Below are 23187 nucleotides of genomic sequence, written 5' to 3'. Positions count from 1 at the left end.
ACATCAGTTGGTGGCTGCTTTATCCGCCTGGCTGATGTCAAGGAGCCAAGTTCTTGGCAATCTATGGTGGACATATGGCATAAATGAAAAATAAACCTATGTCTTTTTAAACCACTGAAATTTGGGGGCTGTTGATGGCTACAATGTAACCTAGCCCATCCAAACTGATGCAATAGCTAAATCACCTAGGGCTCTCAAGCTGAGCACCTCTTTTGGTCTTCCACAAAGTTAACTCATCTCAGTTTCAAATACTATTATTATCCCCATCATTTCCCAGATGAGAAAATTTAGAGATGAACGAGTAGAGGAAGAGTTAAGTGTCAATATTCGGACCTGAGGGTTCCAAGTCTGCTTTCAGCTCACTCAACAAGTGATAGTAGGCACTCAATTATCTTAGGTGTCTGTTGAGTGCCAGGCCCTCTCCTTAAGTGAACAAGACAGACCAATAACTTATTTCGTTGTGTGGGAGAATGAGAAGACCCAAGTAAACAAATAATAAATGATTTCAGTTTGTTATAAAGAACATAAACACAAGGATGTGCTAGAGTGCGGGGAGGTGGTGGCTATGGGAGATTAAACCGTTAGAAAGACCGCTAAGAAGGGGGTTTTTGAGTTGAGAGGAGAAATGTCCCAGACAGAAGGAACACGTGCTAGGGTCCTGGGACAAGAGAAGCCCTGTGCTTCAGCCCTGCAGAGGGAGCCAGCGTGGAGAAGCACAGGATTGAGAAGTGAGGAAGGGGCGCTGTGGGAGGTCAGGTCGTATAGGACTGGAGGGTCCTGCAAGGATCCTGCAAGGTCCTGCTGGGGAGTGACTCCATCCCATTCGCTTTGTGGAAGGAGCACTCTGGATGCTTCAGCATGGAAGCGGGGAGGTGAGGCGGAAGGCTATCATCGCAGCCCAGAACCATCTGCCTCGAAGGACCCGGTGTTCCCCCGCCCCCATCCTCTCTCAACACACAGGCGTCCACTGCGTGCGGCGAGAACGCAGCCAGAGCCACCAGGGACCTGAGTTAGAGTACACCCCGCCCGAATTCCCCTACCTTGTTCCGCGGATCCCGCGCTGGGATGCCGAAGCCGTGTCCGATTTCGATGAACGTTCTCAACGCTCTTCTCCCTTGTTTGCGCGCTCTTTTGTACCTCCCCCGGGAACCCCTTCAGGGACGGCCCTGTCCTAGTCAGGCTTTGGCCACCCCGGGTCCAAGCAAGCGACGCTGGCGGCTCAGGCCAGCTTGGTCCTGGAAGCCGGGTCTGCTCCGGGCCTGGCACATGCTAACCCTGGCGCGTCAGCGATGAACAAAACAGCCGGGACACGGACACGGGCGCTGGTGGAACTTACAGCCCGGAGGCGGGGACGCACCTTTACTTGTCAGTCTAGGAAAATGTGAAGAGTGGGAGGCTGTGAATCATCAGGAGCCACTTTGACCCCGCTCTTCTGGATCCCCAGGTAGGCATTTGCCTTTGGTTAAATACCAACTTTGCAAACGCCGCTTGCGAGCGCGCACGCGGCTGGGCCGGGAGTCTCGCCAGCGGGACGCGTCCAGCCCCCGCCGCTCCCGCGGCCTAGGAGAAACAAAGACAAAGCAGCACATCTCGAAGAAGCGAGTCGGCGGCGGGGGGGCGCGCCGCGGGCTGGGGGTGCCCAGGTCGCTGTGCCAGCCGCCAGGTGAGCGCGGAACTGCCCGCGCCGGGTAGAGCTCTACAAGCGCGGAACCCGCAGGGCCGGCCGCGCAGCGACGCCACAGGCCTCCCGCGGTACTACAGCCCCCGCGCTCGCGGCGGAGGGGGGCGCGCGGGAGGCGTAGAGGCTGCCTCGAGCGGCTCTACCGGCCGCGCATGCCCGGTGCGCTGCTCCCGGCTCCGGCTGCGCTCCCGCGCGCTCCCGCGGGGCTCCAGAGGCGGCTGAGCAGGGCGGGTGCTCCCCGCAGTGCTGGGGGAAAACGCGGCGCCGCCAGGGGGCACAGCGTGTCCGGAACCCGAGCCTAGTCTCAGGCGCGCTCCTCCGCCCCCTTTTGAGTCGATAAAAGCGTCTCAGAGACCGGCAGTCACTTGCCCAAGGCCACACAGCCCGTACCAAAGAGTAACGGGATTGGGAATCGGACTCTGCAGCCTCCACCCCCTGCGTTCCAGGAATGGGAGGAGCACTGAATTTGAGTATTTTGGTAGTCCTAAACGACCTTGGGGAACCTGAACAAAGAGGCCTTTTCCCCCTCTTTCACAGGTGAGCAAACAAAAGCTCAAAGAAGTTACTAGACATTCCTGAAATATTTTTAACAAACAAACAAAAAAAGCCACTTCCTAGGGTCTCCTGTTTACGCAGTCTTGAAATGCCTGAGATTTACATGCCTTTGCCCGCCTCCGTTTCCCCCCACCTCCCACCCCCCCACTCCCGCAACTAGCCCAAAGATCCAGACCTGGTTGTTAGAGACCTGGCCCTTTTCTGAGGCACACTGAGGTCAAGTCCCTTCCTCCGCGTGCCACAGGGCCCTCACTGGCAGAATCGCCATAAATGACTTCCTAAGATCACAATGTGTTAAGTGCCCAGGATGATCTAGAGCTGCAGCCCTTCCTTCTCTCCTTCAAACATGCGCAACTCTGCGCATCTCAGGGTCTTTGCACATGCTCTTTGTGTGAAGCTCTCTTCCACCTTCCCATGCTGAATCCTACTCATGGCTTAGAGCTCATCTTCAAAGTCCCCTTCACTGAGCCTTTTTGATCATCCTTTCTCTTGCTTTGCACTCCCTTCCACTCCACACTACCCAGTTTTTCCTCTCTGACCTCTAGCCCTCCCTAATATTAATTATATATTCCATTAATTGCCTGAGGTCCACCACCCCCAACAACAAGAATGCTCCCTGAAGGAGCCTGATTTTGTTCCTCGAGTACTCTATCCTCAGCACCTAGCTTGCTTGTGTCTGCACTAAATAGGTAGTCAGTAAATGTTTGTTGAATGAATAAGTAAATGAATGGACATCTCCCAACCCTTATACTCAATGACTGGTTTGGTTCACATGTCTTCCCGCCTCTCTCCTATTCATTAGGCAATCATATCTGGCAGCGTGTATTAGTTTCTTAGGGCTGCTGTAACAAACAGAAATTTATTGTCTCACAGTTCTGGAGGCTAGAAGTGTAAAAATCAAGGTGTCAGCAGGGTCATCCTCCCTGGGAACGCTATAGGGAGAGATTCTTGCCTTTCCCAGTTTCTGACAGCCCCAGGTGTTCCTTTGCTTGTGGCAACATAAGCCCACATTAGCCTTGTCTTTGCATGGCCTTTTCTCCCTGTGTTTCTCTGTGTCTTCACATGGCATTCGCCTCTCTGAATTTCTTCTTTTTTAAGGACACCAATCACATTGGATTAGGGCCCACCTAATGTCCTCATTTTAACTATGTCTGCAAAGACCCTATTTCCAGATAAGGTCACATCCACAGGTGTGAATTTGCATTTACATTCACTGGGGATTAGGACTTTAACATATCTTTTGTAGGGACATAATTCAACCTATAACAGAGATGATCTATGGAACACTGAAAAAGGATTTAGGCAAACTAATCAGGATGGGGAAGAAGACACAAGGGCAGCTGTAAATGTTGGACATGTGCCCTGGTTGAAGGTCCAGGTGAACTCTCCCTGCTTAAAGAGGGCACAACATGTCAACTTTAAGGGTTTCAGTGGGAGTGGTCTCTATTCCTTCTTGGCCCTTTTCCAAGCTGGAAACACCCCCACTTCCGGACCCTCCACAAAGCATTTTATCTGACTGAATGTGGGCTTCTGAGAAATGTAAATCTGTCGGGGACTGCGCTAAGCCTTGACCTGCTTTCTCTTGTTTAATGTAGACAGTTGTGACCTGTGAGCTAGGTCCTATTGTTTGCTGAATTTTACATGAGAAGCTGAGGTTCAGACAGGTTAGGGAGCAGGCTCACAGCTTCTTCGTGCCTGAGCTGGGATTTTTAACCGGCTCTATCGAACTCCAGAAAAATTGCCAGGAAAGCCAGAGGTACTCTTCCATCAATTCCGTGTGACTCAAGAGGGCAGAATTGCAATGCATGAGTGGAAGTTACGAGAGGCAACGATCCAGCTACATTTTAGGAAAAATACTCTAATGCTTAGACTTCTGATTCTCCAATACTTAGAATTAACAGTTTTTCCTGATTTAGCTGCTTCTGCTACTAGCGATTTCTAGGCAGGGCCCAGTTTAGATTCTCAGTGTCCTTCTCAAGCCCATCCCACTTTTGAGGGAGATGGAACTCTTTGTACATAAATGGGTTTTTCTGAGAATAGGTCCACTAGATTTTCTGAGCCATATAGGAGATAGAGGACTAAGTGGAGGCTCCCTTATGAGGAATGAAGGTCGGGCCTTGCAGCAAAGAGCAGGAGAAAGAAACTGCTGCTGGTGGTCGGTCCCTGGGTTGACATTCTCTCTGCCCAGTCTTGCTATTTCAGTGGTGGGCATTTCTGCCTCCCTGCTGGCCCTGTGGCTGACACTGTCTTCCTGAACTCCACTTCTCCGTGTTGAAGACCTTCCCTCAGCTCTGCATCTCCTCCCTGCTTCTGGCCAATGTCCACGCACCCTGACCTCTGGCCTCCAACAGGAAGGTGTTGGAAACTAGCCGTGCTCCTTCCGGAGATTTGAAATAAACTTTCAGCTGTTATTCCTGGAGAAACTGCGCGTCCGGGTGACGCTGCTCCCTGCCATAGTCTGCCGTTCCTAGGGAGCACTTTAATTTTGTAGGGAGCAGCATCTGAGTCACTGATTATTGGGACTGGCCCCCTTCCCTACTCAGAGAAGGGTCTATTCTAGGTACACTTTCTTTCCGGAAGGTCAAAAGCGCGCGTATGTTGGGAGTGCAGCGAGGTTCCCAGAAAATGGTGTTGGAGTCCAAGTAGCAGGAACAAACACTGGCATTAAATGAGCTCACACCGTCTCCAGACTCTCCCAACAATCTTTGTTCCGCCTGGTCCTCAACAGCCACCTACGTGATAGATGAGACTCTGGGCTTCAAGTATGGTCTTCCCCACCTTCAGTAATGGCAAGGAACTCCGAGCCTCAGAGAGGTCAAGCGATCAGCGGACTTCTTCGCCCAAGGTCCTGAAGCTAGCATGCAAAAACAGAGTCCGGGAGAGTCGGGATTCGAACCCGACCCTAGGCCATGTCATCCACTGCCGCTTTCAAAAGAGGAAGAATTTGGAGGCTGAAGAGCTGAGCTCCTTCCCTCACTCGCTGCTGGACTTCAGCCTCCACGCGGGCAGGGAGCTACTGCGCCCTGGGCTTGCACCCAGCACTGGCACACAGCGGGCGCGCACGAACGGTCCTCCCGGGAGACAATGGAAGGAGATCGGTTCCCCTTTTGCAGGAGACTCCTCAGCTTGCGGGCACCCAGGCGGAGCAGGGCCACTGCATGCAGTGGGTGTGGACGAGCCGGGTCGAGCTCGGAGCCCAGCAGCCGGACCGAGACGCGTCTCGGGCTCCCGGGGGCGCGAAGACCCGGCGGGAGCAGGGGCAGCCTTGGGGACTCCCGGCGCCGGCCGCGCCGCAGCCGAGCCTCCGCGCCGCACTGCGCACGCGCGGCGCCGGCCCGACTCCGCCCCCCCGAGTAGGGACCTACAGCGGGCGCGGCGGCGGCGGCGGAGGCGGTGGCCTGCGGCCGGCGGTGTAGACGCCCCTTCCCGGGAGCCGGGATCCGCCGGCCGGGTGAGTGGCTGAGCCGGAGGGCGAGGGCCCGGGTTCGCGAGCGGCACAGGCGGGCCGGGACGCCGAGGGGGAGCGGGGGCCGCGCGGAGCGGCGGGGGGCCTGACGAGGCCGCGCCGGGGCGGGACGGGGTGCGCAGGCCGGGGCCGGGGCGTGCGGGCCGCGGCCCCGCGTGCCGCGCGGCCGGCCAAACGGCCGGCGTCGTGCGGCGAAGGCCGCGAGGGGGGCCGGGGCGGCGGCGGGGTGCGGGCCCTTTGTGCCGCGGCGGCGGCGGCGTGCGGGCTGCGGGCTGCGGGGCCGCGGGTGTGGAGCCGCCGAGCCGGCCTCCGCCGCCCGCCCCCGGCGTTTTAAATGATGCCTCTGCTGCGAGGATTTCTACCGGTCGGCCCCGGGCAGGAAGTGTCGTCAGGAGGCCATTTTTAAAGCCTCCTGCGGGCCTCGGCGGTGAGCGTTGACGTGGTGCGACTCTCCGTGGTTAGAGGAGACCCGCGGCCCCGCCGACCACGCCGTTCGCCCCTGCCCGCGCCTCCCGCCCTAGCCCCACGGTGCTAGATGTGGACTCGCTTTGGATACCGTGTACCATCGGTGTGAGAGTGCCAACAATAAACGTGAAAACCGGACTGGCATTGTGTTTCCTTGGCAGTTTCGCGGCGTGTGGCCCGGGGGGGGCTGGTCCGCGGAGGACCTGTGCCTCTTTTGGGGACGGGGAGTCCGGGGACGGTGGGCGGTGAAGGTTTGACGCGCTCCGTTGCTGACCTCCCTCCCCATCCCAGCGGCCCTTTCTGAAAGCCTTGCGATCTGGGGTTGTTGGGCAGTTTCAGGCGGGGTGCGAAAAAGTGAGTATTTCTTCACCGGAAAGGGAAACCAAAGGAGAGCAAGAAAGAGAACACTTGAGTCCCTCTATGTAATGTACCGCATTGAAATAACAGTGACTTAAAAGCTACGGTAATGAACACTTAGCCTAACGTTAAACAAGTTAGGAAGTGAAATAGCACTTTGTCCTGTTTTTGAAGGTGTGCACGGCTAAACTGTAATGTTGTGTTACAGCCTTTAAGGATTAATATCCAAGTTTAGAATTGAAGGCACCAAGAGTAAGACAGCCGTGGTCTCCGGGAGCTTGCGGGGCTTTCCTAGAGGAAAGGAGAGAGAATAGGAATGTATGTCTTAATCTCTCTCTGAGTCATGGATGCAAAGTTCAGCCCAGCCAGTGATGTGTGTACACAGCAGGAGATACTGGTGGAGGGTTCTCGAAGCCCAGCAAAGAGTTGTTCAGAAACCAGTATCATATCGTCTCTTCAGAATGCAAGGAGAATGGGAGGCTGTTTTAATTGCTTGATATCCATGTTCTCTTTCACCTAGGACGCACTCTAAAATTATTCTTTACCCTAGATGTAATGTGGCCTTGAAAAATAACCCTTTTGTATGTATCCGGTTTTGTTATGCTGATAACATTCATTAGAAATGCATTTTGGAAAACAAAGGAGGGCATTATTTTATCGAGCCTCCTCCCTGATACTATGTCAAAGTAATGTCGATTTTTTAAAAATTCATTGATACCAATGTAAAAAAAAAAACAATGCCGTGATCTCCCCTGGTGTATTTGTCTTTAAGTAAGGGGATCCGGGTCAGTTTTTTGGGCAAGAGGAAGAACAAAGAACATTTTTATGGTCGTTGCCATGAAGGCTGACATTTCATTCATTCACTCATTTATTCATTCATTCCTTCAAGCAGTATGTACTGAGTGCCCCCTGTGCCAAGTCCTGTCCTGTTGACTGATAAACAAGGTCCTCACAGTGAGGCTTCCCAGTCCTGATTGTTCTCAAGCTGCCTGGGGTAGACTGCATTTTCTTTGTTCACGAATGCCAACCCAGCCAATTGCAATTTCCAGAATCCATCCTTGGAATGAAGGGTCCAGAGACTGTGTAATCCAGATGTTCTCATCATGGAGTGGGGGTGGCGAGGCAGCAGAATCACCTGGGAAGAATTGTAAACCGCATGCCCCAGCCCATCTCAGGAAAAGGGCAATCTGATTTATTAGGTCACCTGAGTCCTAGGAAACCTTTTCTTCTGTTTTATTTTAAGCTCCTGTGTTACCTTGCCACACATCCTTGCTTGAGAAGTATCTTGGGGCTCATTCTCCTTATTTTCTAGAAGAAAATTCCTGGGGCAACCTAGGCTGCACAGACCCAGGACTTAGAGCCAAGGGCCTGGCTTCTGCAGGGCATTTTGTGCAGTGCCTGGCAGCCTCGCAGGGCCCTGAATGTAGAAGCCTATGCCTGGGTCTGCAGGTGTGAGGCCAGATGGGGCTTGGTGCCTGAGAAGAACAAGGCCCAAAATAAGGAAGAGCCCTGGAACTTGCCACGCTTTTGACTCCTCTGCAGCTCGACAGCACCGGGCAGGAAGTAAGAACAGTACTTGAGTGACAGTAGATGCTGTGACTTCAGTTGACAGTCTCGCACAGCCCGCTAGCAGAAAGCAACAGAATTTAGGTTAGACGCCAGCTGACCAGTTCCATGACCTGGGAAAAGACACAGCCTCTCCAGCTCTGTCACCTTAGAAGCAGCAGATAATTGAAGGTGCACTTTGAGGACTATTGAGGTAACGTATGAATGTGCTTCGGCACCCCATCCACCTGACTTCAGTCACGACGGTCCGGGATTGCCACACCCAGCCAGCCACGGAGAGCATCCTGATCAGGCCACTGGTACGGCATTTACTGCTTCGCTGAGACCACCCATTTATGACTGCTCTCCATCTCCCATTCCACTCCTGAAAGACTGCCTGTGGGAGGTGTGGGGGTAAAACAGTCCTGGTTTATGCTCATTGTACTCGCACCCTGCCAGGCACCGTGCCTGGAACATTTTACGTTTCCAAGAATCTGTAAAGTGTTACTGCCCTTATACACTACGGAGAGTATCAGTGATGACATTTCCAAGGTCAAATGCCTAAGCAAGGGTCGGACCCCGAGTCCGCTTGCCCAGTCACCCCACTACCCTTCAAGGCAGTGGCCTTGCCCCCCTCTCCAGCACCCTTGCCTGGGATGGGTATATAAAAGATTGCACAACAATGTTCATAATATTCTTGCCATTCCCACACATTCCTCTGCACTTATAACGTCAGGTAGTGGTTCTTAACCTTGGCTGTGCATTAGATTTACCTGGAAAGCTTTTAAAACTCCCAAAGCCACACCCACACACAGTGGGGCCCAGGCATCTTTATTTTTAAAGCTTTCCAAGAAATCCTAGTGTGCAGTAAGGTGAACATCCCAGCGACCTCCTTCAAAACTAAGTTTAACATCCTGGGCATATTATGACAGGTTGGTCACCCTAATGCAGCCAAGGTTAATAACCACTGGTGTAGTGGGAGATATTTCTTCTGTGTTTGATTATACTTTTTATTAAACCGTTAATCCATTTCATCTGCAAAATTTGGTTTTTCTTTAAGCCAAGAGGTGGGGAGGAAATACAAAAATACATGTGTCCTTCATTTTTGTCACCTTTAGAGACCTGAGCATCCCTAGGTGTGTGTTCAGTAATACACAATTTTGTAATGTTGCTTGTAATACTTCCTTGTTTTTTACCTTGTATTTTTTTTTAATGCTACCGCAAGTATAATTTCCCCTGTGTAATAACTTACTTTGTTTTCTGATATAGTCTCAGTTAAAGAGCTTCACAGTGTCAAGTCTGTCTCCAAATAACTCCTTTGTAGATGGGGCTGTGGAGGAGATCCTGGCCTCCAGCCCCCTGAGGACCTCCTGCTGCGAGTCCTTTATCTCATCTGGCTGATTTGTTAAACTAGGAGTTTCTGCTTCTCAGGAGTTTCTCCGGATTCTTCTACATTCAAAGGAGTCTTAAAAAACAGGTTGATTTATTTCTTAACAGAGCATGTACTGTTTGCCAAGCATAAGGTTACCTGCTGTCTGCATGTACCTCTTCCTCACATCAGCATGGAAAGTAGGCATTATCATTCCCACTTTACAAGTGAGAAAACTCAGGTTCAGGGGAGGTTAACAGATCCAGAATTGTACAGCTATTGTGTCCAAAACCTAGGTTTTAAACCTTGTTCTTGATCTCCCAAGGTCATTGTCTTTTCTACTCTTACACTTTTCCCCTAGAAAGCAAAGGAATCAGAACAGAGGCTTTCTTGTCCAGCCTTCTTGCCCCATTCTGTGGCCCAAGTGTTACATTTGGTTTCAGAAGGAAATTTAGAATCCCAAAAGCGGTACATTTGTCAGCAACATTTGGAAGTATTTTTTGTCATTCAGGGGCCACCAATTCGCACTTCAGTTATTTAGAAGTGCAAGGTCGTTTGGCAAAAAGAAAATAATCCTTAGTTGGTGTTTTTCTTCCTGTAGAACTATGTACCCGTTCAGTTCAGTTCTGATTCTTTGTAATGGCCTGAAAGAGTTCTTGCTGAGTGACCTACCAGCTTTTTCCTAAATACCATTTTACCTGGGCAGCGATAGCACTTTACAGGCCTAATGTTACCTTTTTTTTTTTTTTTTTTTTTTTCCTGATCAGGTATTACTTGTCTACATGTTGCTGGGCACTTTGAGGTCGAATGCTTTAAAATTTTGCTTGCTGGGAAACATTTCTTAGACCAGTGTTTGCTGTAACTAGACAAAAGGAACAGAGAGAAATCCTTGAGCACCCGTGCTGCAGGCTGAGTGCTTTGCATATGTTCTCTGGTTTGGCTCTCGTTACCTTTTAAGTCTGACAATCCTGAAGCCGGTTTCCTTGCCTGACAATGAGCAGAGAGAAGCACTTGCCTAAGGACCCAACAGATAGGGACCAAATCAGAGTTTGAGCTGCAAACCTTCCAACTCCATTGCCTTTGCTCTTCATGGGTACTGCAGCTGCATCCCGCCCCCCCCCCCCCCCCCCCCCCCCGCTCCCCATCCTGGCAGTGGATGTGGCAGAAGCCACATGGAAGGATTTCTGGAGAGAGCACTGGAATCTGCTCCTCCATCCAAAAATGATGATGCAGCCGGTCGACTACTACTGACTTGGTGGGCATCTCTCACGAACAAAAACTAGGTGATGATGCACGTAGAGCGCCTGTGATGCACTAGGCTAGCCACTTCTCACATTAACATCCAGCCTGTAAATGTTCATTCACTTACAGGGATATTTCACAGTTCAGCTGGGTTGGAGAGGAGCAAGGAATTCAGTAACTAGCTCCTACATAAATCTAGGTTGTAGGGGATGCTCTTGTATGTGGTTCAAGTGTCTTTTCATGTTAGTCAGTTTGCCACTGAGGTTAGGTGATGGTCTTGACCCCAGAGGTAAATTGTGTTTTAGGCTTTACAACCCAGTAACTGCAACTGGAATCATGACGTGAGATTCAGTGTATATTCTGGAAAGAGCAGTTGCTAGGCAGTGAAGAAGCATGTGTTTTAGCCCCTTTGACTATTCATGTGATTGGCATGATTTCTTTCTCTATTTTCTTTTTTTAGTAGTTTATGATGTGTAACTTACCTAAGCACTCTACGTCACATTGTCACATGATCTTCATGACGTGCCTGTGACGTAGGTACTGTTAACTGTCTGTTTTACCAGTGAGGATGCAGACAGTTGGCCCCAGCTCACACACCTAGAAAGGTATGGCCCTGGGATTTCAACCCCGGTAATACGATTCCGGAGTCTGTAGCTTTAAATCGTGTTACTACTTATTTCTCTTCTAATCTTGTTGAGCGTTTGACGTTTTCAGTATTTAGAAATCCGATGCTTCCATCTTTTTTTTTTTAATTTTTATTATGTTAGTCACCATATAATACATCATTAGTTTTTGATGTGGTGATCCACGATCCATTGTTTTCATATAACACCCAGTGCTCCATGCAGTACGTGCCCTCCTTTAATAGAAGTTGTACAACCCTCATGGATTTTATAGGCCCCAATGTCACTGACCTGGTGTCTGACAAACTTAGTCTTTTTCTCCATCTGTCCACATAATAAATATAAGAAACCAGGGCAAGTGAGCTCAAAGTCAAAAGGAAAAGCCAGCAGCAGGGCATGCTGCATGGCCTTTCCCGAGGAAGAGACAAGACTCAGGAAGCACATTTGTGTGTGTCAGTCATCTTTGGCTGATCCTGTAGATAATTCTGCATTAAAAAGCTCATTGCATGCTGTGAAAAAACAGACAACTTAATATTCATTGGACACTTTATTTCTTGTGTCCAGGGTTAATAATACTAAGTATTTTCTGTGCTTTTGAGAACCCTGCTAAGTTACCTTTTTAAAAAAAAGTAAGTTTCTAGTCCTAGGAGGTGAAATGCAGAGGTTTTGGAATAGAGGCATGAGTTTGAAAGGTAGGTCAACACCGAAACTGATGTTAACAGCTGTTTACTGAGTGCCCTTCCAGTGTCAGGCACGCACCACCTTTTATCACCTCACATAAGCCTAGGTTAGTTATCAGACCCCTGGGCAGCGGTTTGCCAAGAGGACCCAGCTTCCCAGGTGGTTGGACCTTATGTGAGCCAGACAGAGCAAGTTGCATGGAGGGAGTGGGCTCTCGAACCGGTCGCTCAGGTGCGCCTGCAGCAGTCTCAGATGGGCTCACATGCGGTACCAGCAGCAAAGGACCTTAGTTCTTCCCTGCCATTCACCGCGTCCGTTCACTCCTGTCATGGGGCCTGCTCAGGTCTTTTCCCCCCTACAATTAGCCACACACGTTACAAAGGCCAAAGAGAACATTACTTGTTTTGAAGAAGCCTGACATCTTTGTCACCTGGACTGAGGAAGTGCTGGTGTAGAAGCAGTGCATTATCTTGAGAATGGTTTAGAACCCAGGAAGACAGTTGGAAACAGGTGACCATAATTCGAACGTGGCCTAGATGTCTTGCCTCCCATTAAACACATTTGCTGATCACAGCTTCGCACTTCCTACTGGCACTTGCTCCTAAGGAATCTTAATTCAGAATAACTGGCGAGATAGTTTTATGGAAACACCTCTGAGCGGACTGCACTCCTTCGCGGCTGTAGCTGGCTTGATTCATTCCCTGGGGACTTTCCTCCATCAGGATGCTCTCCACTTCTTGCCAAATATGTGATCTTACCATCCAGTCTATCTGGGATTCCAAGTTTTCAGCTTTAGGAGGAATGACGCCTCCCAAGTTTTAAGAGGACTTGGAAAGAAAATGGCAAAACTGCTTTATATAAATTTTGAAGAATCCTGGAGGCTGGGAAAGGTGCTGGAAAACTAAAAATGCACAGTTGGAATCCTGGTTTGGGTGAGTCTTCAAATGGAGGAATCTCATCACAAGATTCTTGAGAATTTCTTAGGATTAACATGTAAGATGTTGAAGCAGTTGGTAAGCACGTTGTGCCAGGCAAGTGAGTTACTTTCTTCTTTCCTCTCCTCTCTGCCCTCCCTTCTTCCTCCTGTCTTTTTGCCCCCCTCCCTCTGTAGTTAGCAGGATTATGGGGCTGATAGATAGCAGATGTGGTATCAACTGGTATGCAGATCTTTGGAATTGAGAACCGAGGACTAAATGAGAGAAAAGGTGTGCAGGTTTATAATGGGTCTATCAAGAGGGATGAGGATGTTTGTAGACCCATTCGCATCTGCTTGAGATTACCTGAGTAATAGCTTAGTAATAGTAATAGTTTCCCCTCTCTACACCCTCCTGAGTGTACGGACTGATACTGGGTTTTGCTCACTGCCCTGCAGCACTCAGTGCCTGACACGTAATAGACGCTCAATAAGATGTTGAAGGAATCAGTATTTGTCTACCTAATATTGCCAGTGTATTATTGACTTCTTACATTTGTGAAAGCAGATGGAGTGAATGAGAGCTAGGAATCCAAGCTAATCTCGCTTGAGATTACCTGAGTAATAGCAGAAGTTCTGCTTCTATAAGTTCTGGTACTAGTCGTGTCCCTGGGGTCTCCCTTCACTAAATCCAGTTTACAGCTCTGGAAAATGAAATGCACGTGAGACTTCCACCTGTTGTGTATATGAGGAGTGCAGTGGGAAATGGAAGTCCTTGTCTTTGCCCATGCTTACCAGTTTACTTGTCCTGCCCTCTTCACAGTCCCCTTGCATAGGTATGTGTTCGAACACTAAGGGCAGAGGGAGCACCTTGTGTCCCCAGGGGCCTCTGCCCACTTGCTGCGAGTCTGATTGAGTCCTAGATGCCACCAGGGTTCAGCTGCTTTTGAGAGGAGGCAGCTATCTTTTGCAAAAGCAAAACAGGGAAAGACAACACTGCCAAAGAAAACAAAGCCTGTTGTCAAACATGGTATGTTCTTACGGTCCTTTCAAAAAATGCTTGTAAAGAGCAGGTTTTATGCTGGACCTGAATATGCAATAATTATTTCTCTTGACCCTACGGTAGGACCTTCTGCTTCCCCAGGTTGGCCCTTCAGACTGACTTTGCATGGCTCTTGGCCTGTGAGCAGTGCTAGAACGAAGCTGCAAATTCCCCCTCACGTTGCTGCTCATCATTGAACAGACACTCACTGGGTACCTCTGTCTGCCCCTTGATGCTTAGAAGCACCGTAAAACTTCAGAAGTGCTCTCTTACACTCTCGAGTGTTTTAGTCATCATGGCAGCACTGTGGGAGAGGTTGGATAAGTGTCCTTCATTCTAATTGCCAGATGAAAACACTGAGGCTCAGAAGCCTTCAGTGGTTTTTAGAAGGTCATAAAATAAAGCCTTTTTAGCAGATCCCCAACTAGAATTTTGTCTGGCTCCTAGTTCTTGTATGTTCTGGAGAAAAGAGCGTGTACTTAAAAGTAACTATTTAAAAAAACAGGTAACTATTTTTATAGAAGGTGTCATCATCGTTTCCCGTATTGTGGCACTTGCTGTAGGGACATTCACGCCTCTGCCACCGCCTCTCACCTCAGCCCCCTGCGCTGCCATTCACACTCACAGACGCTTGTCTCTGTGGCAGCCAGGGGCTCTGTCAGGATATAAATCACCGCAGGCCACGTCACTGCCCCGTCTCCGCCTCAGGTGCAGGAAAAGCCACATCCTTACGACTCTGTGCTAGAACTTTCCTTGACCAGCGCCCCCGCTGCCTCTGACCATATCACCCTCTCCTTCCTCTCCTTGCTCAGTCCCCTCCATTCTCCGCCTCCTTGCCATTCCTCAGGTGCTGCAGGCCCACATCCCACAGACCTTTGCCTTCCTCTGCCTGAAACTCCCTTCTCCCCGACAGCTGCAGTACCTGCTCCCTGGCTGCCCCAGGTCTCTGCTCAGACGTCAGCTTCACGGGAGGCCTGCCTGACTCCACGCCTCCACGTGCCATCACATACTTACTCCCTGTCCCCCTGGCCTTGCTTTATGGTATATTTTTATCAATTACTTATCACCACCCAAGAAATAAATATATTGCCTGTTGCCCCTCTCTACACCCTCCTGAGTGTACGGACTGATACTGGGTTTTGCTCACTGCCCTGCAGCACTCAGTGCCTGACACGTAAAAGACGCTCAATAAGATGTTGAAGGAATCAGTATTTGTCTACCTAATATTGCCAGTGTATTATTGACTTCTTATATTTGTGAAAGCAGATGGAGTGAATGAGAGCTGGGAATCCAAGCTGCTAATTAGCTATCATGTAGAAACAAATGGATACCTGAGCCGAAGCCCTGGCCCTCTCCACCACCTGATAATTTGTGTATTTAAAAACTGAAATAGCATCCTCCTGCACGAAGTTTTATTTAGGCTAATATGAAATTGTACCTGTGAAGTTGCTGGGATGCTCTCTGTGACACCTAAAAATAACTCTCACATATCAAGGGCTGTTCTGAATGACAGCTGGTTTATGGTTGGCCTAAAGTGATGAGTTTTAGGGGGCTGAATTTAAAAATGTCTTCCATTTAGGCTTCTTATTTGCCATTTCTGTTGTATTACGTTTTACTGGCAATTTGTGTTTAAGAAAATATGTCAAGATTTCACATAAAGTTCAAAGGTCATTGAAATATAGGAGAAGTTTGGAAATAGATTAACTAAACCTTAGGTTCACATTTTAACCATGCTTTATGATGTCTTTTTTATCCCCCCTTTAGTGTTGCCCGGAATATCAGATAATTGGGAACAATCCTATTTTGGGATTGTCCACCTACTGTGGTGGTTTATAAACAAGGATAACTGACTATGCTCCCCAGGAAGTCACTGGTTCTCCACCAATCACGAAGTTAAATGAAGGATGGCCCCTAAGGATTTTATCATGTGAAGTCTTCCTGGATTTTCTGGCTTTCTCTTTTTAGAAATGCAAATAAAGAAGATGAAGGATATTGGACAGCAGTTATATACCACCCAAGGGAATGACGGACATAATTCCTTGACCATGTCACCCAAACAACCGAATGCTAATAGAGTGACTCGACCAGATAGACAAGAAGCACAAGCTCTTTTGTGTCAAGGGTCAGAGGCCGAGGCTGCCGTGATGACCATTGCTACGTGTGCGAAGTGCAAAAGTGTTCACAAAATCCCACTTCAAGATTTGAAAAAGGGTACGGGGCCAAGCCAGAAGGAAGACAAATACGTTTGCTTCAAATGCAACCTCGGTGTGGCTACTCCCCATTTTCACTTTGTGAACAGTAATCCCAGTGCTACTCCTGTAGGAAATAAAGCTGAAGCCATCGCCGGTTCCGTCAATAACAAATTTAAGGTGAGGAACTTTAAGCCAGGCAAATACTATTGTGATAAATGTCGGTTTTCCACAAAGGACCCTCTGCAGTACAAAAAGCACACGCTTCAACATGAAGAGATTAAATTCATCTGTTCTCACTGCAGCTACATTTCCTACACAAAAGGGGAGTTCCAGAGGCACCTGGTGAAGCACACAGGCATATTCCCGTACCAATGTGAGTACTGCGACTATGGTGCTATCAGGAATGACTACATTGTCAAACACAGGCGGAGAGTACACGAGAGGGCCGGGGGAAGGCGGCCGCCCAAAACCGTTGCCAAGCTGGAGCCAAAAAGAACCAGCACGTCGAAACAAAACACAGAGCTCTTAAAACCTCCCAATCCAAGGACTGCATTTCAGAATAAGTTGTCCGATCAACTCTCAAGGTTCTCCCTCCATACAAATAAAGACAAAATGCACAATATTATGTTGTTGCCTGAACCAAAGGAATACCAAAAAGATGTAGTGTGTATTCCGAATAAAGTGACCTTGTCGGAGCCCAATGAGGGCAGAGTGTTTGAGAACCAAAGCGTGGAGGTAGAAGTGGTGTCCCCGGCGAAAGAGCCGGTGCAGCCAGGAATGCCGTTGACCGTGGTGGCACCAGCAGAACTCGTCGTCCCTGCCAACTGCTTAGCCCAGCTGATGGATGTGAAGGTCGTCAACGGGACCCAGCAGCTTGTCCTGAAACTGTTTCCTCTGGAAGAAAGGAACCGCCCTGAAGCTGCTGGCAGTGCAGGGGGTGATTCTGAGCGTATGACTGAAGAGAAGGGTTTGGCCGGACCAGGAAAACTGGTTTCTGCAAGCCAAACGAAGTCCCTGGCGATGGAAGGGCGTGTTGGGAAACTGACAGGCATTGATAACCTTCAGTCGTCAGTTCAGAAACAACTTAAAAATGTGAAGTGGGTCAGGTCTTACGATTTTTTCATGACAAATTCTAGTGCGCACAACCGTGGAGAATCCCTCCTCAACCCGGACACAGTTGAGGATTTCCAGAAGAAAAGTAGTATGTATCCACAGAGACAGGCTCTTCCCTCTCTCTCCTTGAAAGGTCATTCTCCAGCATCTGTAGCAAAAAACAGTGTTTTCCACAGTCTCGGCACTGCGTCCGACCCTTTCCCTTATAAAGCTGCTGTTTCTTTGGCTGAAGATGGAAGGAACTCGCACGGTGACTTGCAGCAGTTACTTCCCCGGGCTGTGTCGCCTGCAACCATGTCCTTCTCTGGAGAAAAGCGCTTGTTGCCTCTAAGTCCCAATAGCTTGGAATCCAGAAAGGAGATCAGTATTCCTGTAAAAATGGTTCCCTCTCATAGGAAGTCGAAAGACAAGCAGATGGAGGAACCCAAGGCAGTTTCAAATACAGGCCAGATTTCCTCTCAACCTAAAAGCGAGTATTTGCACATAAATATATCAGAAGACAGAACCGGGTCTCAGCTGCCCAGGGAGGAGCCTTTGGAGTTAAAGAATCCTGAAAGGACTAAGGACTCTTTCGATGGTCCAGTCATCTCATCAGTATTTTCTCTGAGCTCTGGGTCTGAAAACGTCCCTGAGGGTGTTAAGTGGAACAGCTCAACGTCCAAAATAAAGTCAATTGAACTCTTGCGCAGAAAGATAGCTCAGTTAATCGAATCCTGTGGCAAGCCGTCATCTTTGTCTGCAAATAACGCACATCGCCGTTCTGTAGGGCAGGCATCGAAGGGAACTTCGAAAGCTGCTCCTGAAGGTATTCACGAAATTAACGTGTCGTTTTCTGGCCCTGGCTATTCCACAGGCACGCTCCCAAAACCTCAGGGGGATGGTGGTCTTAATGGGCCACGCACCCAACAGCAAATCTACCCACAGTTTGTAGAAGGCAGCAGTGGGAAAACTGAAAGCAGAGTAACCAGGAACGCCCATGCCGCTACTCCAGTGTTGATCCCCAAAGGGGCTGTGTTGAGGGTTCTTAATTCTTCTGAAGATGCCCACATTATAGAGGCAACGTGTGAAGCACCCGTCAGCATACCTGGCAGTGAGACCCAGTTAATAAAACCCATTCCATTCTGCCCAGTGAGACAGACAGACGCAGACTTACAGTCTTTGACAAGTGAAAGTGGGCCAATAGACATGTCCCAAAATCTTGATATACCTCTTCGGCCAAAACCAAGAAAAGAGAGTGCTATTTGTGGGACCATGCCTAAAAAAACTGGCCCCTGGCATGGGCAACCAGGAAGCAGTGAACTGAGTAAACAAGGCAAACTGCTTTCCAGAAGTCTTCCTATAAGTAAAAATAAAACCAAACAAGTGAACTCATCCAAGAAGAAAAGCAAAGTCCAGGCTGATCCCAGCCACTATCTCAAGGATCCTTCAATTTTTCAGGTTGCAAGACAGCTTCGACTGATCGCCGCTAAACCAGACCAGTTGATTAAATGTCCCCGTCGGAACCAGCCCGTCATTGTGTTAAACCATCCTGATGTTGACTCTCCAGAAGTCTCCAATGTGATGAAGGTAATCAACAAGTACAAAGGCAATGTCCTCAAAGTCGTCTTATCGGAGAGGACTAGGTGTCAGTTAGGCATCAGACGGCATCACGTTCGCCTGACCTACCGGAACGTGGAGGAGGCCAATCAGATAAAAAGGCAGATGATGTTGAAAATGAAACTTAAAAAAGTGCATAAAAACAACTACCAGGTGGTGGATTCCTTGCCTGATGACTCATCTCAGTGTCTATTTAAGTGCTGGTTTTGTGGGCGGCTGTATGAAGACCAGGAGGAGTGGATGAGTCATGGCCAACGGCATTTGATAGAGGCAACCAGAGATTGGGATGTCCTTTCTTCCAAGGGCAAATAAGTAAAAAACGGTCTTTGAAGCAAATTGTTTTTCTTACTTTTAGTTTATTCTAGTTTGTTTGTTCCCCCTCCTCCCCGACTCAGTAGGAGAAACACAGATTGTAGGAATGGGAGGACCGTTCATTCTTCAGAGACCTTGTAGGAATGTTGAGAGCCAGGAGTCTTAACCTGAGATAAGAGACTGGACCTTGGAAGGTATCTGAAGCCCCTGAAATAGTATGCACAAATCTGTACACGCATTTTTCTGGAGAGAAGTGAAACTTCCAGATCTCCAGTGGGATCTGAGACTTTTCTTTGTTTAGCACCCCTTTTTTCTGAGTAGGTACAACTTTTCTGTGATCTATTCAGAGGGGCAAGTTTAGAGTGTTTTACACATTGCATACAAAATGCTACTGTGGAATTAAACCCTATCTTGGTGTGCACATCCGTTGTTTTCTGCATTAACTCATGTGCTGCATATTTGGTACATAATGGAAATTACACTTTCTACTTTGTTATCTTAAATTTGGTTCTAGAAAAATGGCTATTCTTTGAAATTCCTCACCCACTCGGCAGTACTCGGAAGTGTTGTCTTTAGCATAGAGCCTTGTGCTTTTGTTGGCCACTTTAAGGAATGATTCCAAGGGTTTGCCTGAGCAGTAGATGTTAGGGGAGGAAAGAAACATTTTTAAACCTTTGCTTTCTTTTTGAATGTCCTGATTTATGACAGTTGGGGAGGGAATGTGCCTTTAAAAAAAAAAAAAAAAAAAGGCATGGTCACAGAGGGAAAATATCTAAAAGTAAGGCTCTCCTGTTTGTCCCTACCACCCTCACAAACATAAAGTAACCAATTTAAAATGTGAATGAGCAGGCTTCCTAAAACATAGATAAAACTGGGGAAGACAGTTCAAGGTAGGATTGTGAAGAGACTTACGACTTTAATGTGACCATTAGTTTTCATTTGAGAACTCAGGCACAGACCGGGGGCGAAGGCTGAGCGCACTCTCTCCACCACTTAGGATTTCGGACGCTGCCCCCCAGCCCATAGCCTGCTGTCCCTCCGGCGGTTCTCTGAACCGGCTCTCCTGCGGAGTGACACGCTTCCCTGCTCACCTCCTGTCCCCTTCCTTTTGTGCCTTTGAGACCCCTTAAGGCTTTCCCTCATGAAAATACAAAAAACAGGCAGGAATCCACAAAGTAGAAACATCCCACCATCTTTGTGGATGTTATAGAAACACGATTCCCGGTTTTCACCGGTAGTCACAGTCTGCTTCTAATTTATCTTCTCCAGTCTTGTTCTCCCTCTCGCTCACCTTTCCTAGGTAGTAACTCTCGAGAACACCTGCTTCCTTCTCCACCAGCAGATGCCAGGACCACGGCTGGTCCACACAGCACCTTTGTGTGCATTAGGAAACACTCCCTCTGCACCTGCACCACCCCTTGGGCAGGTCGGTGGCCTGGCTGAGGGAGCTCAGGCTGCATTTCATCTTCGCTTGCCCACCCCACCAGGAAGCGACCACCACGCTGAACACATCCGCAGGGCGGCCCCAGCTCTGTTGTCCTCACTTTAAGACTGCTCCTTCCTTAGGGAACTCGATAGTGCAGTGAATGAAACTGGGGGCCGTTATATCTGAAAAAGACTTGAGTGAGATTTCCATTTTGTTGGTTAGTTGGAACTTTCTGTGTTGTTTTTTTTTTTTTTTACACATGTGAAAATCTTAGACTGTCTTCTGATAGGTGGGATTGTAATTCTTTGTAGTTGGTTCTCATTACAGATAATCAACATTTCTTATGTCTAATTGAATACATAATCATTAAGTTGGCTAATTGGTTAATTTTTATTGAAATTTAAAACTTGGGTTTTTTATATGTGTATATATGTGCGTGTGTACACATATAAATATTTTTTACCATATGAAAACTGCAGTAGCTAATTTTCTGATTTCCTATTTTGTAATGAAATTATGTGGGCTGGAAAAATATAAGACATTTTATATTCTAGAAATTATTTTGGAAGCACATTTTTATAATGGTGTGATCTCATTTTTAGAAAATGAAAGCACAAGTGAGTGATGAGTCTGATTTATATGAACAAACAAGAGTAGAAACTCCTGAGGATCATTTCGTGGCAGTATTTCATCCCCGTGCATTTCTAGTTGGTGCTTTTTGGGAAATGGATCCTGTGTACCACTTCACCACATAGAGGAGAGCGCCCTGAAGCGTGAGCCGCGTGTAGACGTGTATCCTGCCAGCCCGATGGAAGGCTCCCAAGACACTGAGAAGAAAAGGCTGTGGGTTTTTTTTTTCTTCCTCCTTCTATACCTCACTGCTTGGTAGCATCTTTCTCGAGAGGCTAGAGCACGACCTTTCAGGAAAGATGACCATGAATCAGGTCAGAGTGTTAAGTGTCAACGTGAAATATTTATACATTGCAGCATCAGCCGCCTTTTCAAGTATTACCTAAAAGTCAGCTTATGTAACTCATATGGAGCTCAATTTTATAAGTAGCCTACGTAAGTTTTTTGGGGATTTCCAGAGCTACAGTACTTTTTTGAGGCATTAAGAGGGCTCCTGAAAGTCATAAAAAATGAGAAAGCAAAACATGTCTGTCCTCCCTATGTGAAGAACTTTAGGAAATAGCTTGTTAACACGTAGGTAAATGTCATGAAACATTTCTAACAAAATTGGACAAGGTAGGGGTAGAACTGTGTTGAGTACTTACATACCCCATCTTGATTTTGAAGGACCTGTACTCACTAAATTTTTTTATTAATAGTACTTACAAAGAAAATTTTAAACTTATTAAAGAGTTTCTTACTTTGGGGGGTCAGAAATGAGACCATCTTGTTACAGTTATGACAGAGTGAAAATTTTTAAAAAATGACTCATAGTCTCATAGATCATATTTTACCCAAATTTTTGTGCCCTGCCCAAAACATTTTGTGAGCCCTGCCATGGGCCAAATGCTGTTTGTTAAACTAAACTGAACACGGTTTATTAACCCTCAAGAGCTCCATCCCTCTTTCTTCACAACCTACTAAGTAAATCATCCCAGGAAACAAAGATGTGACGTTGCTCGGCCTTTGGAATAACTTCTGAATCTGTAAATGTCTGTATGAGCAGAAAACAAAACATTGCATAACGCGTTTTAAGCATTATTGTAAGTGCTGTGTTAACGGTGTGTTTGCTGCTCTGGTTCTGAAACATGTTTGTATATAGATCTAGAAGTTGGCGTAAATTTTGTTAAATAAAGCAACTGTAAAATGTTCTCTGCCCTTTCACTTCAGTGTCCGGGGGGCTATTTATTACGTAGCCTCTCTCGGGGGATATGTCTCTGAAACATGGAAAGGCGTCCTTCTGTGCGGCGCAGGTGCCTTGAGTTCCCGCAGGGCGTATTTTGGAGTCGATGCGCTGCTGGTTAACCATACGTACCCTGAAATGACACCGGGCCCCTTTTTTTCTTTGCTCTGCCTTAAATTCACAAGAGGTGCTGGTTCGGGCGGCAGTAACAATTTTCACCCCATGGTCTGGGGCCACTGCACCTGCCCTCGGTGTCTGGCCTCTCAGCTGGGGGGGGCCTGGGGAGGGAGAGTTGCCAAGCGGTTGACGAGCCTGCTGGACCACGTGGGCAGCTACGCTGTGACGCCGTCTGCCCAGACATCCTCACCTCTGGCTCCACGCATACCTGGGAGGAAAGAGGGTGAGGATATTCAGTGGGGGCTTGGTTCCCTCATCTCAACCCAAGGAGACAAAAAGGGAGAAGGAGAACCGGACTTGCGTTTTGGCAGACCCTGAAGAAAACGTGACCTAAAATCAGCAATTTGCCGTTCTCATTTGTTAGCTGAGAGTTGTTGTCATCCTCCATCCCATAGATCTAGTCTAGTAAGTTGTCGCCTTCGGTTATTTAGGGGGGGATGGAAGTCAAATAAGGCAGTGGGAGCCTCAAGGGGGGTTTGAATTGCGTGTGGACGACCAGGGGTAGCTGCGGTGTGGACAGAGTAGGGGCCTGGGCAGAAGCTGACGTCCAGGCCAGAAAGTGAGGGAGTGGCAGTCGCTA

General features: G+C 48.3%; 1 protein-coding gene across 4 annotated transcripts; it reads left to right on the top strand.

Annotated features, from left to right (window-relative positions):
• The first annotated feature begins 1303 nt into the window (after positions 1-1303).
• On the top strand, positions 1304-22398 carry ZNF518B (zinc finger protein 518B). 4 transcript variants are annotated; one of them, XR_010409286.1, is made up of 3 exons: positions 5527-5687; positions 15704-19469; positions 21181-21317. XR_010409286.1 is itself a non-coding variant. In XM_064584284.1 (3 exons), the coding sequence occupies exons 2-3, from the start codon at positions 15907-15909 to the stop codon at positions 21331-21333; spliced, it is 3057 nt and encodes a 1018-aa protein (XP_064440354.1). In that variant the 5' UTR covers positions 5527-5687; positions 15704-15906; the 3' UTR covers positions 21334-22398. The 4 variants fall into 4 exon arrangements, 3 of the variants coding, with proteins under 3 accessions (XP_064440353.1, XP_064440354.1, XP_045737436.1); XM_064584284.1 differs by having other exon boundaries at positions 15704-18810; positions 21181-22398; XM_064584283.1 differs by lacking the exon at positions 5527-5687 and adding an exon at positions 1304-1444 and having other exon boundaries at positions 15704-22398.
• The last annotated feature ends 789 nt before the right edge of the window (positions 22399-23187 follow it).

Source organism: Mirounga angustirostris, unplaced genomic scaffold, assembly GCF_029215605.1.
Source record: "Mirounga angustirostris isolate CCGP_5_RB_7025 unplaced genomic scaffold, mMirAng1.0.hap1 SCAF_2, whole genome shotgun sequence".
NCBI classification, from domain to species: domain Eukaryota; kingdom Metazoa; phylum Chordata; class Mammalia; order Carnivora; family Phocidae; genus Mirounga; species Mirounga angustirostris.
The sequence above is the reverse complement of the archived record's forward strand: the minus strand, read 5'-3'. Positions and strand labels throughout refer to the sequence as shown.